The sequence below is a fragment of the Geospiza fortis genome, unplaced genomic scaffold (genome assembly GCF_000277835.1).
Source record: "Geospiza fortis unplaced genomic scaffold, GeoFor_1.0 scaffold244, whole genome shotgun sequence".
NCBI classification, from domain to species: Eukaryota; Metazoa; Chordata; class Aves; order Passeriformes; family Thraupidae; genus Geospiza; species Geospiza fortis.
This window is the reverse complement of record NW_005054370.1, coordinates 472,233-486,960: the sequence shown is the minus strand read 5'-3', so window position 1 is coordinate 486,960 and position 14,728 is coordinate 472,233. Positions and strand designations below refer to the sequence as shown.

The window sequence follows — 14,728 nt, the reverse complement described above, 5'->3', positions numbered from 1 at the left end:
CAAGGTTTAGGGAAAATTTTACACATTTAGAAGAGTTTAAATCTTGCCCAGAAATGTGTTTGTTGTCTCTTGTCAGCTCTAGGATAACAGGGACAGGGGCTTGGTGCAGCAGCAGCTGAGGCCCAGCAGAGCTGTGGGAGCAGGGGCAGGGCTGGGTGGGGGAGTTCAGGAGTTTCCTGGGGCTGGGATCAGGAGCAGCTCCACTGGCACAGGGAGAGGATTTACATTACCCTTGGGGGGCATCTGCAGCACTTCCCATCACATCCTTCTCCACAAGAGGACACTCCCAGGTCCTTCTGCTGGCCCAGCCCAGCAGGGGGGGAATGGTGAGGTAAGAACTGGTTTGCACTGGGAAGTTGGACTTGTTTTGGGACAGACAGCAAGGTGCATGTCCCAGGCAGTGGCTTTCATGCTCCTGTCCCCTCCTCATGCAGCAGATTCAGCTCCTGTCCTTCACCAGCCACCACTATTGACTCACATGTTTATCCCCCAGCCTGGAGCAATGGGAACCATGGCTGTGACCATCAGTGAATACAGCAAAGTTAGTCACTTTTATTTAAAAGAAATAACATATTACAAATAAGTGTGCAAAACAATTCCTGTGGTTAAATACGCATAAAAGCAACATGCAACCTTGACATCAACATGGTAAGTTAGTCCTTAGTAGGTTACATGACACTAAAAGGGACTTGTCAAAGTTAGAGTTTGCAACTGAAGTCACAGAGAAGCATCTGTGAAATTAGCTTTGAGAAGAGCAAGACCTCCCTGCCCCAGGGTTTAGTGCCACAGATGCCAAACTTGGGGCTATCTCAGGTTCTGGGTTAGGAGCTTGTGCCTTAGGTCAGCAGAAAATAGGGTAACAATTTTTGGGGAAGAGTGTACAAGTCAGTGGGTTCAGTCTAACCTACCTGTCCCTGGGCCAGAAGCAGTAGTATGCAACAGCTCAAGGGGAAAAAAAAAAATACAAGTTTGCAAGTTTAAAGCCATTGCAGACATGGAACTTCCTGCCACCTTGTTCAGTTCTTGTGCTGGACGTGGCCATGGCCTCTCCAGCCTCCCAGCTGCAGCAGTTTGGCAGTAGCTTGGCAGCAGTTTCACAGCTGTCACACCAGTACCGACTGTTGGGTTATGGAAGGAACCAGCTCTACGACTACAGGAGCCCTGGGTGCTCGCTGTGCTCACACAGGAGAGGGAGCTGGGGCAGCCCTTGCCCAAAGGTGCCTCCAGCTGCTTCACAGAGTTTGGCACCTTGGACAAGCAATGCTGATCCCTCACCTGAAGCAACACTGGCAGGGCCACACGACCACCACCACCCAGCCCCGGGCACCAGGTCAGAGGACAAGCAGGACTTGATCTACAGGTGTCCCTTGCTCCATACTTGTCACCTTCCCTGTTCCCTCAGCTGTGCCAGGGGAGGGAGGACAAAGCATGACCCAGAGTGTTCCCCATTCCCAGCCATGCAGTGGAAATAAAGCAAAGCCTAAAATCTTCTGGTTTCACATCCCTTTTCCTAAAGCCAGCTGAAGGTGTGGACAGCCCCTGCAGAGCTCTCCCTGTGGCAGGCACTCTTGTTGGAGCTACAGTCATGTCACAGTTTAGACTAAAGAGAAACCCAATAGGCACAAGCTTGTCGAAAGCCACATCTTGAAAACTTGAGTTGGTGACAGTAACCCAAAGAGATTTTAATGATGAATACTTGCAGAAATGAGAACAAACATATGTAGTCCACTACTTCAGAGCTGCTTGTGATCATGTTGAGCCAGGCTTCTCCATGAGCTGTGCTGAACTTCTGGCTCAGTGCTGGACACTCAGATCTGTCCCTCAAAGGCCGGGGTGGCCGAGGCAGTGCTTTGAGCCGGGCACTCCCCTCCCTCAGTCAGAGCTTGTCGTCTGTCATTTCTAGGAACTGAGCGTACACATCCCTTGAGCATTCCCCTTTTTGGTTGAATAAGAACTTGTAGTAGCTGCCATCTGCACATATTGCTGCAACACAAACAAGTAGGGTCAGGGGGCTGTGCCAGGGCTGCTTTCCTTTGCTCCAGCATCAGCTGCCCTTCAGACTCAGAGGTGTTCTGGAGGGACCTGTGCACCACCAGCCCTGTGCTGTGCCAGCCCTGTGCTGTGCCAGCCTCGTGCTGTGCCAGCCTCGTGCCTCCCTCCCTGGGCAGTGGAAGCAGGCAGAGCTCTTGGATGACAGGGACACAGCCCTGTCTCAGCAGAGCATTCCCTCCCTCCAAGCCAGCACAGGTCAAAGCCAGAACCTGGGGATGCCTCCAGCACTCACCTATGACAGCATTTGGCTCTGTTCCAAAGGCACAAATGCACGGAGAGCCTGAGGGAACCTGGAATTTGGAAAAACTCCATTTGGAACTGAAGTATTTGGGGAGAAAGGTGGCAGAGGCCAAACTGAAAGAGAAAACAAAAAAAAAGACATTAACAGGTTGGTAAGGTGTTGACTAGGGTGGATTCTGAGCTGCTGGAGTGATTGAACAATGTGCAGGTTTCACTTAATTTTTTAATGGCTTTCTATTTGAGTAAGAATCAAAAAACCTGAGTAATTTCCCCCTGCAGGAAGAGAGACACTACAGCTACCTTGCTGGCTTTAAGTGACTGCAAAAACTGCCAGAAGGATTGATTTTTAGTAGAGGAAGGATTCCACAAGATATGTTCATTTTAAGGTCCAGTAAAACCTACACACTGACCCTCTATTGAAATGCTACAGCCCTGCAAAGGACAGCAGGAACTTGGCAATGACCAGAGATTACTGAATCTGCAGCTTCATGCCAGCCCAGCAGATAAATTTTTCCACCTTCAGCAATGTAGAGATTTTGCTCCTGAGTGACATGGCTAGTGTTTTAAATGCAATTCAAAGCTCAAGGACCCCCCCACCCCCAGAGCTTCTGAATGGCTCCATCCCTACCTTGACTGCTTATTTCTTTTGGGGTCTTCTGCAGCAAAAATGTGGACTGTGCCATGGTCACTGGAGACGCAGATGAGGGAAGCATCCTGGTTGAAGTTAATACTGCAGAGAACACAGACAGACAGCTGCAGGATTTCTGCTGGGACAGACCCACAGCCCTGGCACAGACAGTTCTGCTGTGCCAGCCTGGCAGGTGGGGTGGTAAGAGCAGCTCAGGCGGAGCAGGGGCTCCCCCGAGCCAGGGCTGCCTTGGGATGAGCAGCTCCAGATCAGGCCCTGCAGTGGCAGCAGCAGCAGCCCTGACATGGACACCTTGTGTGGGTCACTGTGACACTGCTGGAAGGAAATGCACCAGCTCTGCTCTGAGGGGTGGGCAGAACGTGCAACTGCTGCCCACAGTGGGGCTCAGCACAGGAATGGGAGATTCCTGGGGAATGGGCAGAGGGTTTCCCTGCTCCTGGGACAGTCACACCTGGGCCCTGGGTGCTCCCCTGCACAGCAGCATGTGGGGATAAAGCTCCCCTTGCCCCCAGCCTCACCCCACACCCCCTGAGCAGTGTTCCAGTGCATCAGGGCACTCCCTGGGTGTCACTGGGAAGTTCAGCATCCCCCAGTTCCCACCTGGGCTGAGCAGTCACAGCCTGGCACCAGCCCCAGCTCTGTCCCTGGTCCTGCAGCCTGTGCAGGCCTCACAGAGCTCCCAGCTCCTGCTTTCTCCTCCCAGCAGTGAGCCCAGAGGGAGGTGCAGAGGCAGCCAGGGTACCAGAGCCATCCTGTGCTGGCTCAGCACAGCCAGACCCACAGATGGCACAGAAGCAGCTGAACATACCAGTATATGTTGGCTGCTTGTGATCCTCGACGTAGCTCCTGGATTAAATGCCCTGATGAAGTATCAAATATTCTTATGAGGGTCCCCTTGGAAAGGAATCAAGCATTGTATTAGGAAAGGCAGAACACTGTCTTTACATCTGTGAATGCATCCTAAAGTTTTGTCTGAGCAGCATGCCCCTGTACACATTGCTGGGGTTTTATTCTTGATAGATTTGCAAACCTCTCTTAATTCTGGGGAAGAACACTAGTTTCCCCACACAGCACCACCACAATGTTATAATGCCTCAGGGTACAATCTTGGCACTTGGTGACTCAGGAAGTCTCTTTTAGTTCAGTTCTAAGGCACTGCTGCAGCCCTGGCCCTGATTTGCAGACCCTGGCTGGTGCAGAGTGTGCCCAGGATCTGTGGGTCCCTTCTGCCATGCTCCCTTCAGTACCACTGCATTTTTCATTGCTGCTGTGCAATTCTTTCCCACTAAGTATAATCAAGCTGTGGCTGGTCTTGTCTTAAAACTGCCTCAGCTGACATAACTCAGAAGAATCAGTTACCACACACTCTTGATCTGTATTGATCCAAATCTGAGCACCACCCAGTCAGGTGACAGAACACTGCACTGGGAAACTCCTTCAGCTGGAGTCACCCAGCCTGAGAGCAGAGCTGCAGAACGAGCCAGGGTGTCTCAAATAAAGTGATCAATAAATCAGTGCTGCTTTCCTCTGATGAAGACTGGGCTGTGCATCACCACCTGCAGCTCCTGTGACACACCTGGTTATCAGAGGCAGCCCTCCAGTCACACACCAGGAAATAACGACCCAGCAGAGAAAGACTTGGTAAACACAGTTTAGTTTTGATTTAAGGGACAGGCTTGAGATGTTTGCTAACTGGGCTCAGACTCCTGGTTCAGTTGGAAAATAAAAGCTGCTTGAACTTCTTCTCTATACAAAACAAGGAATGTTTAATACAAATGCAGCAGATAATGGCTCCATTTAGCAATGGAGTTGGCAGCTTTTAGAACTCTGTTTAGGAGACATGAAATCATTAAGCTTGAGAGAGACTTGGGATACATTTTCTTTTTTTAAACTGTTTGAGTGACAGGCTGGGCAGTAGAAACTATGTGAAACAGAGACACATTGGATTAATTTGGCTCGTCCTTAAGAAACTGATTTCAGCTGAGTGGAAGAAGGCAGCAAGAGCTGTGCTCAGGGAGATGGGTCCATCTGCCTGACATTCCCTGGGGAGTCAAATGTCCTGGCAGCTCTCCCTGTGGTTCCCAGGGAGAAGGCAGCTCTCTCTGCCTCAGCCCAGCACAGGGGATCTGCACTGCACCCTAACTTCGTGTTCTTGTCAGTGTCCTGTCTCTTCAGCCCCACGGAACACGTGGCCCTTTCTGTGTGAGGGGCAGCCCACCCTGTCCTGCTCTGTTACAGGGGCTAAGCCAGAGCAGAACAGAGCCTGCCAGTACAACTGAACGATTTACAAGTATTTCTTTAGCCAGTGGGTCTGCAGTGAATTTAAGCAGAAAATAATAAAGGTGAAGAATGCAAATAAGCTCCACCCCTGCCCTGCTTTTTTAAAAAAATCTTGAAGAACACATCAAAGACATGAACTACTCGGGCTAAGTTGTGTTCAAATGTCACTGAAGAATCACTGCTGCAGCCAGCTAAAACAAATACTACCTCAGGCACAGCCCTTGGCTGTTGGCTGTTTGGGCATCCCAGAGGAGCAGGGAAGGTAAGAAGGATTGAGAGTGCACAGTCCAGTGGCAGATTTTCCCAGTAGGTATTTCTCTGTCTTTCCTCCAAATGATGTGACTTGCTATTTTATCTCACTACACTAGAACACACAGTAAGTCAGAGGCAGGGGACATCATTCTTACTTTTTCTGATGCTGTTGCAATTCTTGTTCCCTGCAGGTTTAAAGCAATACAGCTCAAGACTCCTTCATGAGCTGGGATGTCCACAGGAGGTTTCTCTGTGTTAGCCAGATCCACAATCTGCACGTGTCCAGTGTGTGTTCCAGGAAATGCAAGGAGAGAGTTATTACTATTTGGACAAAGGACACAGAGACCTGAAAGACAAAGAAAAAACAAAACCAAACAATTGGATCATTTCCATAACCTAATCAACTTTTCAAATGTAAGTTTCTAAAATATAATTCTGAGTAAATGAGAATCTCATTTTAATGGCTAGTGCCATTACATTAATTGCTAGTCCCAAAACATCACCTGCCCATGAGTGCAGAGCAGTTAGGCAGAGGAGTAGCATAACTTTAACTTGCTCTCATCACTTTATTTCAATGTAATCCAGCTGTGGTTATCCAGAATCTGGGTGGTTTTGCAGATCAGCCCAGTCCAGACCATTACATCACAGCTATTTGAAGGAGAAGTTAAAAGGTCTCCTTAGCAGCTCAGAAAGGGTAAGAGTTTATCAGGGATGACATCTGAGCTTCTGCTCCATCAGTAAAACTATGATTAATTTGTGTTTGAACTTGGTTCTTACAGCACTGCCACCTTTTTCTTTGTAATGTTTTGTGGCCCATTTAAGGTAAATCACACCAATCCCAGGTGTTCTGTGGGTGCCAAGTGAATTCCTGAAACCTCAGTGCAAGAAAAAACCTCCTCCTCCTGCATGCCCTGCTTGTCAGTCAGTCAGGCTGCTGGAGCTGCACCCAGGCTGGGACTCCATGGCAGCAATTCCATGTTTGCTGCAGGCAGGCAGGAAAACCCTCAGAGATGGGGATTCCAATCCTGTACAATGTGGTGGAGAAAGCACCTCCTAACACCTGAGCTGATCCTCTCCACCAACCAAGCCCTGCCTGCACCCCTTGTTCCACCTGCAGCACTATCAGGAAGTGTTTGCTCCACCCTTGCTGACACTCCTCCAAGCCCCTGGCAGCCCTGCAGAGCCCTTCAGCAGCTCCTGCTCCTGCTGCCATCACTGAATGAGCCCAAACTCCTCCCTGGGCTCAACAACTGCCACAGCCAGGCCTTGCTATTTAAAAAGAACAGTATCAGTTTGCTCATTGGGCTCTTTTTAACAGGAGAGAAGAGTTTGCTCAACACCTCCAGCTCTATTAGGAAAGAGAAATGATGCACTTTACTGGAATTTGTGTTTATGATTAACTTTCCAGTAAAAATACAGGTTCTTTACAGAAGAAAGCTCTTCAGAAATTGCATCTATAACATGAGCACAGGGAACAGCTTTTCTGGGCCAAGTATTTATAAATTCTAATAACCATTCTATAAACACAAAAGCATCTCCAAAGGACACGACTGCAGTGCAGTAAGTGTTTAATGACTTCTAAAGAGCTGACTGAGGCAGCTGAAGATAAATGGCATGTCAGGAACACAATAAACTTCCTTCCATTCTCCAGCCCACACGTACAACCAACCTTTAGGGTTGTAGCAGGTTTCAAAGACGTGCAGCTGGTGGGGATTGTGTGTGAAGGTGAAAACTTTAATCATCGAGTCCAAGACAACCACAATTCTGAAACAGACCAGAAATTCCCGTGACTCGGGTGGATAAAACAGGGACACAAACATTCATTTGGACCTGCAAAGACTTTCAACTGATTTAACAGCCACATTCTCCTGCCCTCCCCCACAAGAGACTCCCAGCCTTGCAGCAGCCATGCGATGATAAGCCTGCAAAGCACTTTTATCCAGCCCCTCCACCCACGCATACACAGACTCCAGCTGTTCACAGCTGCTCTTGCTCCAGGGATCTGCTGGAATTTTCTTCCCTCCCCTCCATACCTAGAAAAGCAGCAGGAGCCACAGGAGAATATTTCCCTGCATTAGGGGAGCAGGAAGTCTTGTAGGTTTTTCACCAAGGCTTCACATAGCAGTATACTTAAACTGTGGCCTGTTTACACCTAATAGCCCAGCCCCAAAAGCCTGGTTCACCTGCTGCTGTTAGAGCAGGATCTCTTTCCTTGTACAAGCAGCTGGAAGTGAGTAGGAGCACAGAGCCAAGCTGGACCCCTCTGCTGTACCCACCTGTCTCTCCGCAGCTTCACTGCTTTGACTTCTGTGGAAAACTCTATCTCAATGACAGTTTTCTTCTTCAGGTCATCCCAGATCATGACTGCAACAGTGCAGAGATTGCATCAGACCATCAAGGCATACTCAAAGATCCAAAGCTCCCTTATAACAACTTGCAGCTCCCCACAGTCTGATCAAGAGGTTCAGCCAATGGTTAAGCAGCTGCAGACAGGCATCCTGCTAACCAGAAGGCATTGAGGCACCCCCTCACTCACACTATAACTTGTGCAGGCAGGAGCTGGTCAACTCCTGACAAAAACCACATATCATTCTAAGGAAAAGCAGGTTTTTTTTTGTTTGCTCTGAGGATTATGAAAGAACTAATGCAGCAGTTGAAAAGAGTAGTAAATTTTCCTACAAAGCTTGCCAGGCAGGGAGCTTCCTGCTCCTTGCAGAGCTCACTGTGAGAAGGTCAGCAGGCCTTGGAGAGCAGTGCCTGCAGGTAGCAGCCTGTTAGCACTGCACCAGCAGTGATGCAACTCACTGCACCACGGTGATTGAAACCTGCAGCAGCATCCCCTTCACCTGACCTTCAGGACAGCAGCTCAGGGCCCTGCTGTGGGAGCTCTCTGGCCTTTGCAGGGTGCACCCCTCAAGCTCACCTTTGTTGGGTGGGTACTTCGGTTTTTTTCCTCCACCTACTAGTGCTAAATAGTTGCAACGAAACAACATTTCCACATGGCCGACACCACCTTCTAGAAACTCTGCAAGACAAATATTTCATTTGAAAGTGTCAGAACTGGTTAAACTGCCATCTAATTTTTACCACTGTTACAAGAAAAGCTTGTGTTATCCAGCACATTTCTCAGGCACCTGAGAAGAAGAGCATCTTCCTACCCTGGCTGCCCTTAAAAACCAGAGAATGTGGATTCCTTGAAAGTTCTTCATACTGGAGCAGTAAAGCCCTGGATTTCATACAAGCCCTTGTGGTTTCTTCAACAGCACTTCTGAGTGCTGTGTTTCCTTCCTGAACAGTTGTACTTGAACACTACCCCTTTCTGCACCAGATCCTCCTCCTGACTCCATTAAAGCATTTAAAGCAGGACAGCACTCTCTGCTATGAAGAGGTGTTAGCACTGTGACAAAAAGGTCTGCAGTATTTACAAAGGATAACCTGAAACAATTGAAGAATGTGTAATGTGTTCTGAATCTGTGTTAGAGCACTGAGTCGTTGCCTGGATGGGAATTTCTTGGAACTCCTGGATGTAAGACAGACAAGCTGGGGTTGCAGCAAGATTTGGTTTCATGCTGGGTTACAGAGAAAATCAAATGGACAAGCTCCAGCTGGGAGTGTCTTGGGCAGGTTTAAACCCACAGGAACAATGAACAGGATCTCTGTGTGCCTACACAGCCAGTTCAGTGAGAGCTCTCAGGATCCACAGGGAAAAGGCAATCTGACTCATAAGGAATTTTACACCACAGGAGTCCTGGAAGCATCTCCATCCAGAGCTACTGGCAGGGAGAGTTTCACAAGGAACTCTACAGGATTTCAGGCTAATCCTGACTCTTTGAGCACACTGTCACACATGATAGTCCCAAGGCACGTTGCTTATGGAAGAATTTTCTGTTAAGAGCAGAAAATAGCTTGTCAGCTTTGGCCATGTGAACAGTGACTAAAATCCTTACAGTGGTAGCAAGTGAAAATGTGCCTGATTTTGTAGGAATTGCTAGTTTAAATACATTTTTCCTCTTATTAAATCCATTTTCTCACCACAGACTGAAAGTGCTGGGAAACCTGTTTAGCAGCTCACTTCCTACATGTAGGGTTAGAATGACATGGCTCAGTATCAGTTTCCCATATTTTGACTCAGTTTTGTTTGCTTTCTGATAAAAAGCTCCACTGTTAATACAGCTCATCTACTGACTTCTGTTAAGACACAGGAGTAGCTTTACCACATTAAGATCCTCCCAAATTTTTAAAGCATACATAGAAGGTAAGATTTAGAGCATTAGAGGTCTGACCTCTCAGTGCTCTTGCAGATAATACTCTTGAATATGAGAAATGTTACATTGAGATCTCAGGAAAAAGCCTGGAGTCTCACTGCCACACTGGATCATCCAGACCAGCACACAAGAACAGAACAACTGATGGCTGCAGGGAGTCACTCCTCCTGCTCATAAACACCCAGGAAATGCCTCTCCTACTCAGGCTACAAACATTAGCAACAGCAAACACAACTCTGCCAGAAACTGAGACAAACTCCTCATCAGCCAACTGTGCAAATTAACAGCATGAAGACTTTTGACTGGGCAATGGCACAAGTGAGAGTCCCTGTGGGAGCAGCAGGAACTGCTTTTCCTGAGGCTTTATTCAAAACCTTCCAGGGGTGGAAAAGTGAAAGCTGAGCAAGAATCAGTCAGGAAAAAATGAGAAGGCTGAGCTTCCAACACAGAGCAGCATGGTGTAATAAGTGAGTGTTTTACCTTGTTTCTCTTTTTCTTTGAGTGGATCTGCATTATAAACTCGGAATCCATTTTCCATTCCACATGCAAAGCATCCTGTGGTAAAAAGCACATATATATACACATATATAGTAATTGCCAGGTACACTCAAGAAGGAAGCAAGAGCCAGAGGGTTAGGAAAGCATTGCCTGACATTTGCATGGTTACACTTGAGCTGGAGAGCACTCACAGGCTCCGTTAGTGATGGCAAGTGAGATATTCCAGAGAAGTTGTCCTCTGTGCTGGCCTGGTGGAAATGTCTTGGTATTGGTTTTAAGCAGGTAAGAAAACAATAGAAGGAAAGGAAACCAATTCCCAACCCACCTGGATCCTGTGCCATGCACTAGAGTGCAGGAAACCAGCATCTTAATGTTTATGGAGTGAGCTCCCTCCTTTCTTAATAGATCCAAATTCATCTCATGATTGCAACTCTGCTGTGGATGTTTCCAGAGCACAGTGCTCATCAAACAGCTTTTCCAGCTGTGCTAACAAGAGCTGACTGCTGTACCACACCAATAACTATATGCCAATAGCTGAATTCTAACCCGGGACATAAGCAGAAGCCAGATTAAAACTCTCTGGAAAATAATTGTAGTTATTTTTTCATATAGAAGTCTGCATGTGCTTCTTTAGTGGAATCCATTAAGCTGCCAGTCCCTTGTCCTGCTCCTTGCCCTGCTAACAGGTGAACACAGGCACTGGTACAAAGCAATGCCACTGTGAAATCAGAGCAATGCCAAGTCACCAAGAAGCTGCTGTCCCTGGCAGCAGCCTGATGGCAGGTTGGCTGCTCACAGTTTGTGTGTACTGTACCAAAAATCCAGTTACAGATCTCTGAGGTACTGGAACATAAGTTCCAGTTACTCTGGTTCTATTCTTATGTACTGCAATGATTTGAACCCCTCAAATAAAAGCTGAGGAGCTCTGTCTAAACACAACCCTTCCCCAAACTTGATACTCCAACAATCACAGGGTGTGTGGGGAAGAAAACAAAACACAAAAACCTATGCCCTTAACCCAAAAAACTCCCAGGTACAACTTCACCCTGTCCAAGATACTGTAATAAATTAAGTGCACAAAGTTCTTGTTTACACAGATAAACACACACACAAAGCAGATAATGTGAATGTAGTAATTTTAGCAGGATTAGCAACCATATTGCAATAGGCTTTGATATGAACCCTGCTGACTTTCTCTCCTCCCTCCTCAGCATTGATTTGCTCTGGCTGTAAGAGCTGCAGTGATCTCCCAGCCCTGGGACAGCCAGGGAGCAAACTGCACTGCAAACCTTCCCCTCTCCATAAAGCACTGCTGTACAGGAGAGAACTGCACTGCAAACCATCCCCTCTCCATAAAGCACTGCTGTACAGGAAAGAACTGCACTGCAAACCATCCCCTCTCCATAAAGCACTGCTGTACAGGAGAGAACTGCACTGCAAACCTTCCCTTCTACATAAAGCACTGCTGTACAGGAGAGAACTGATCTGTTCCTCACAGCTGATCCATGTAATTATTTTCCAGCAACAGTTTTCTACTCCCATACTGTATTTCCAGGAAAGTCAAAGGGAAGGGATGCTGAAGGTGTTCCCAGTAAGAAAGTGCTGTAAGGTTTGAGTTGTGCTGATCCCAGAAGCTCCTAACACCCCAAATGCAGCATTCCTGATGCAATCAAACACACACTTTACACTTCCTGCAGCACCACTACAGCTTTCTGCAGGACCAACCTCATGAGTAAGACGTGGGCTGCTTTAATGCCTTGGGAATATCCACATTTTTAACTGAAGACAGCACAGCAGAACGTGGGGATGTGAGTAACAGTGAAATTCCCCATGTGGTTGATCACTACCCACAGAGATTTGAAGCTCTCAGGCACGGCAACCCCTGAGCCAAACAAAAGAAGAAAACCCTACAGGAAGATTCCTGTTGCTGCTTCAATTATAGGAACAGCTTTGAAGCTTGGTGATTCCCATCTGACTGATTTCTGTTCCACTGGAGTCACAAATTTGATGGCTACAGCTTGTAAGCCCTTCCATGTGAGAGCTGGAAGGGGCTGACAGAGGAGGAGACACTTCCTTGGGTTCACCTCCTTCCACAAGGAGTGCACCTCTCTTTTCAAGAAGGGACAGATGAGCTGAAAAGCCACTGACAAAAGATAACTCAGATACTTTTTTAAAAAATGCAATGATTACAGAGTAATTGCCTTGACCCTCAGTTGTGCTTGTTCCTACAGTAAAAGTGCTTTTTGCCACCAGTGCCAGTGAGACCACAGTGAGTTTTGCTCCTCCAAATCTGCAGAAAAAAGGAAGGGGTAAATTAATGACCAGCCTTTAGAAGAAGCCACAGGCACAGAGAAACCTGCAGGTTCTGGGGTGTGAGGTCCCACAGGGGCAGTAGTGGAGCACAGGGAAGTGACAATGTCCAGCACAGTTTCTGCCATGGTGGTTTTCCTTGGCACCATAAATGCCGTGTAAATCCAAGAGCACAGGACCCTACCAACACTGTGGGGTCCTACAAAGCATTCCAGCCCACTGGAGAAGAGTAAATACATAAGTCAAGGGTTTCCACACCAAAACAAACCCACACCTCACTTTTCAAAACAGCTTTAGGCTGCAACAGTGACAAATGAGAAATCTGTCAGCAATTTACAGGTATGGCCATTTCTTATGATGTTTTGTCTCTTTATTTCTGAAAAACACTTTAAGTGTCCTTCTCAAAGCATTAGGAAAGGATCTGAAATCAGGAGCTCACAGTCTCCAAATTAAGAAGATAAAATCAGAATATTCGAACTTCAAACAACTGACAACTTCCATTTCCTTGTGTTACATTGTTTCTTTTTCATTCAAAGCCTAAAAGTAGCAAAGGCATCAGATATAAAACCAGCATCACTCAAGTCAGAGCGAGGGAGGCCCATGGCAGAACAACCCCAGCTGCTTTATCACTTGCCAGTCAGGGAGACTGAGCCCCAGAGAGACTTCTTAGAGGTTCCTCCTGTTCTCTCACCCTTGTGGGATTGGCCAGTCTTAAATTACTAAGAAATTAGGTTATTGTGGCAGTACATGCAGACACCCACACTTGTGAGCTCCAGCACTCCAGTGACTCACGTTCTATTCCTGGCAAAGCAAGAAGGAAGCAGGGAGCTTTCCCTCCCCTCTGCTCTCCCTCAGGTGGCCAAACATCACCTGCCCTTCAGCACTTTACAGGAGCCCTAAACTCATCAAAGGTCACTGAGTTACTGCAGTGCAGCGTCATCGTTCCTACCAGCAGCAGCTCCAGGAGCTGCCAAACAGGAACCAATTGTGGTTTTTCTTCATGTTTTTTGTTATCACTCAATTGTCTGGCCAGGTGAGGTGGATGGACATGAATACTGCCAGCTCACAGATTGCCAAGACAAATTCCTTAAGGTGCTTTGGATGTGATATCATTTGAAAAAGGGGGTGTCTTGCATTTATTGCCACGGAATGAAAGGAGCCTTCATAACAAACAAAATTTACACTAAAATGATGATCTAAAGGCATTTTGCAATAAAAGAGAAACTTTTCTTCTTACACAGCTCTACAGGCCAAGCACCAAACATCACTGCTCCATTACAGACCCCGCAGATGTGAAATTGAGCTCATGCTCAAAAATCTTTTTCCATCTCTGTTGCAGAGGCAAGATGAAAATAAGTGCAGAGCTGCTGAAACCCAACTATTCTATTATTTTCAAGTCTATGGGATAGGAGGAAGAGAGCTGCCAAGATGCTCTCACCTCATTACCTCCTTCATGTGCTATTGCCAAGATGTCATCAGAGACCTTTGACTAAAATCAACAGAATAATTCATGTTTACACACGACTTCAACAGCGTCAGCAACAGGTACAGGAGCTGCAGTCTACAAGGACAGAGGCTGCCAGTGTCTTAAGCAAGAATATTATTTGTTAAGGGAAAAGGATGTTACAAAATGATGAGCTTCTACTGCTTATTCCACAAAAACGACACTTACTCATAAAACTGGTGCTATTTTTGTCTTGCCAAAGCAGGATGAGGAACATGCACCCTGTTTCTGAAGCAGGCCTTCCCCTCTAACAAAGGGGAAAGATAAGCCAAGGATGCACCGGGGCTGTTGGATCAGTGCTTGCCTGCCAGTGCGATTAGAAGGGTTAACCACAGTTTTCAAAACACAAAAGGTAAAAAGAAAGAAGAAAGCAGTTACACCACTCATTTTGAATGTGGAGTATTTAGATTGAGAAAGAAAGGGCTGAACTGTGAGCAGTTCCCAAGGAAGCCCCTGAAGTACAGGCTCTGAGAGCCTGCCGGAGCCACACACGGTGAGCAGCCAAGCCCCAACAAGCCTGGGCCTGGTCCTGCTCCTGCTCCTTCTCCGCTCACCCACCCCCCATTCAAAACTCGCCGAAGCGCTGGGCACAGACACGACCGCACAGCGCTCAAACAACGGGAGAGCCACTAAACCCTCCCAGCCAGCGGCCTCCCGGCTCCTTCCAGCAGCTGCAGG

At 47.3% G+C, this 14,728-nt stretch overlaps 1 protein-coding gene across 1 annotated transcript; it reads right to left on the bottom strand.

Annotated features, from left to right (window-relative positions):
* Positions 1–532: 532 nt before the first annotated feature.
* On the bottom strand, positions 533–14,349 carry WDR45B (WD repeat domain 45B). The gene is made up of 10 exons (XM_005424538.2): positions 14,219–14,349; positions 10,219–10,293; positions 8,397–8,498; positions 7,750–7,837; positions 7,143–7,237; positions 5,629–5,819; positions 3,750–3,835; positions 2,921–3,022; positions 2,285–2,406; positions 533–1,983 (listed from the first exon to the last, which is right to left on the bottom strand). The coding sequence occupies exons 1-10, from the start codon at positions 14,265–14,267 to the stop codon at positions 1,877–1,879; spliced, it is 1,017 nt and encodes a 338-aa protein (XP_005424595.2). The 5' UTR covers positions 14,268–14,349; the 3' UTR covers positions 533–1,876.
* Between the last annotated feature and the right edge of the window lie 379 nt (positions 14,350–14,728).

Excerpts from the sequence above, each read along its gene's own strand:
- WDR45B (XM_005424538.2), bottom strand. The coding sequence starts at position 14,267 with ATGTTCCTCATCCTGCTTTGGCAAGACAAAAATAGCACCAGTTTTATG. Across the intron at positions 7,838-8,396 it reads GAAGTACCCACCCAACAAAG|TCATGATCTGGGATGACCTG; the intron begins GTGAGCTTGAGG and ends GCACTGTTGCAG. Across the intron at positions 3,023-3,749 it reads CAAGCAGCCAACATATACTG|TATTAACTTCAACCAGGATG; the intron begins GTATGTTCAGCT and ends TGTTCTCTGCAG.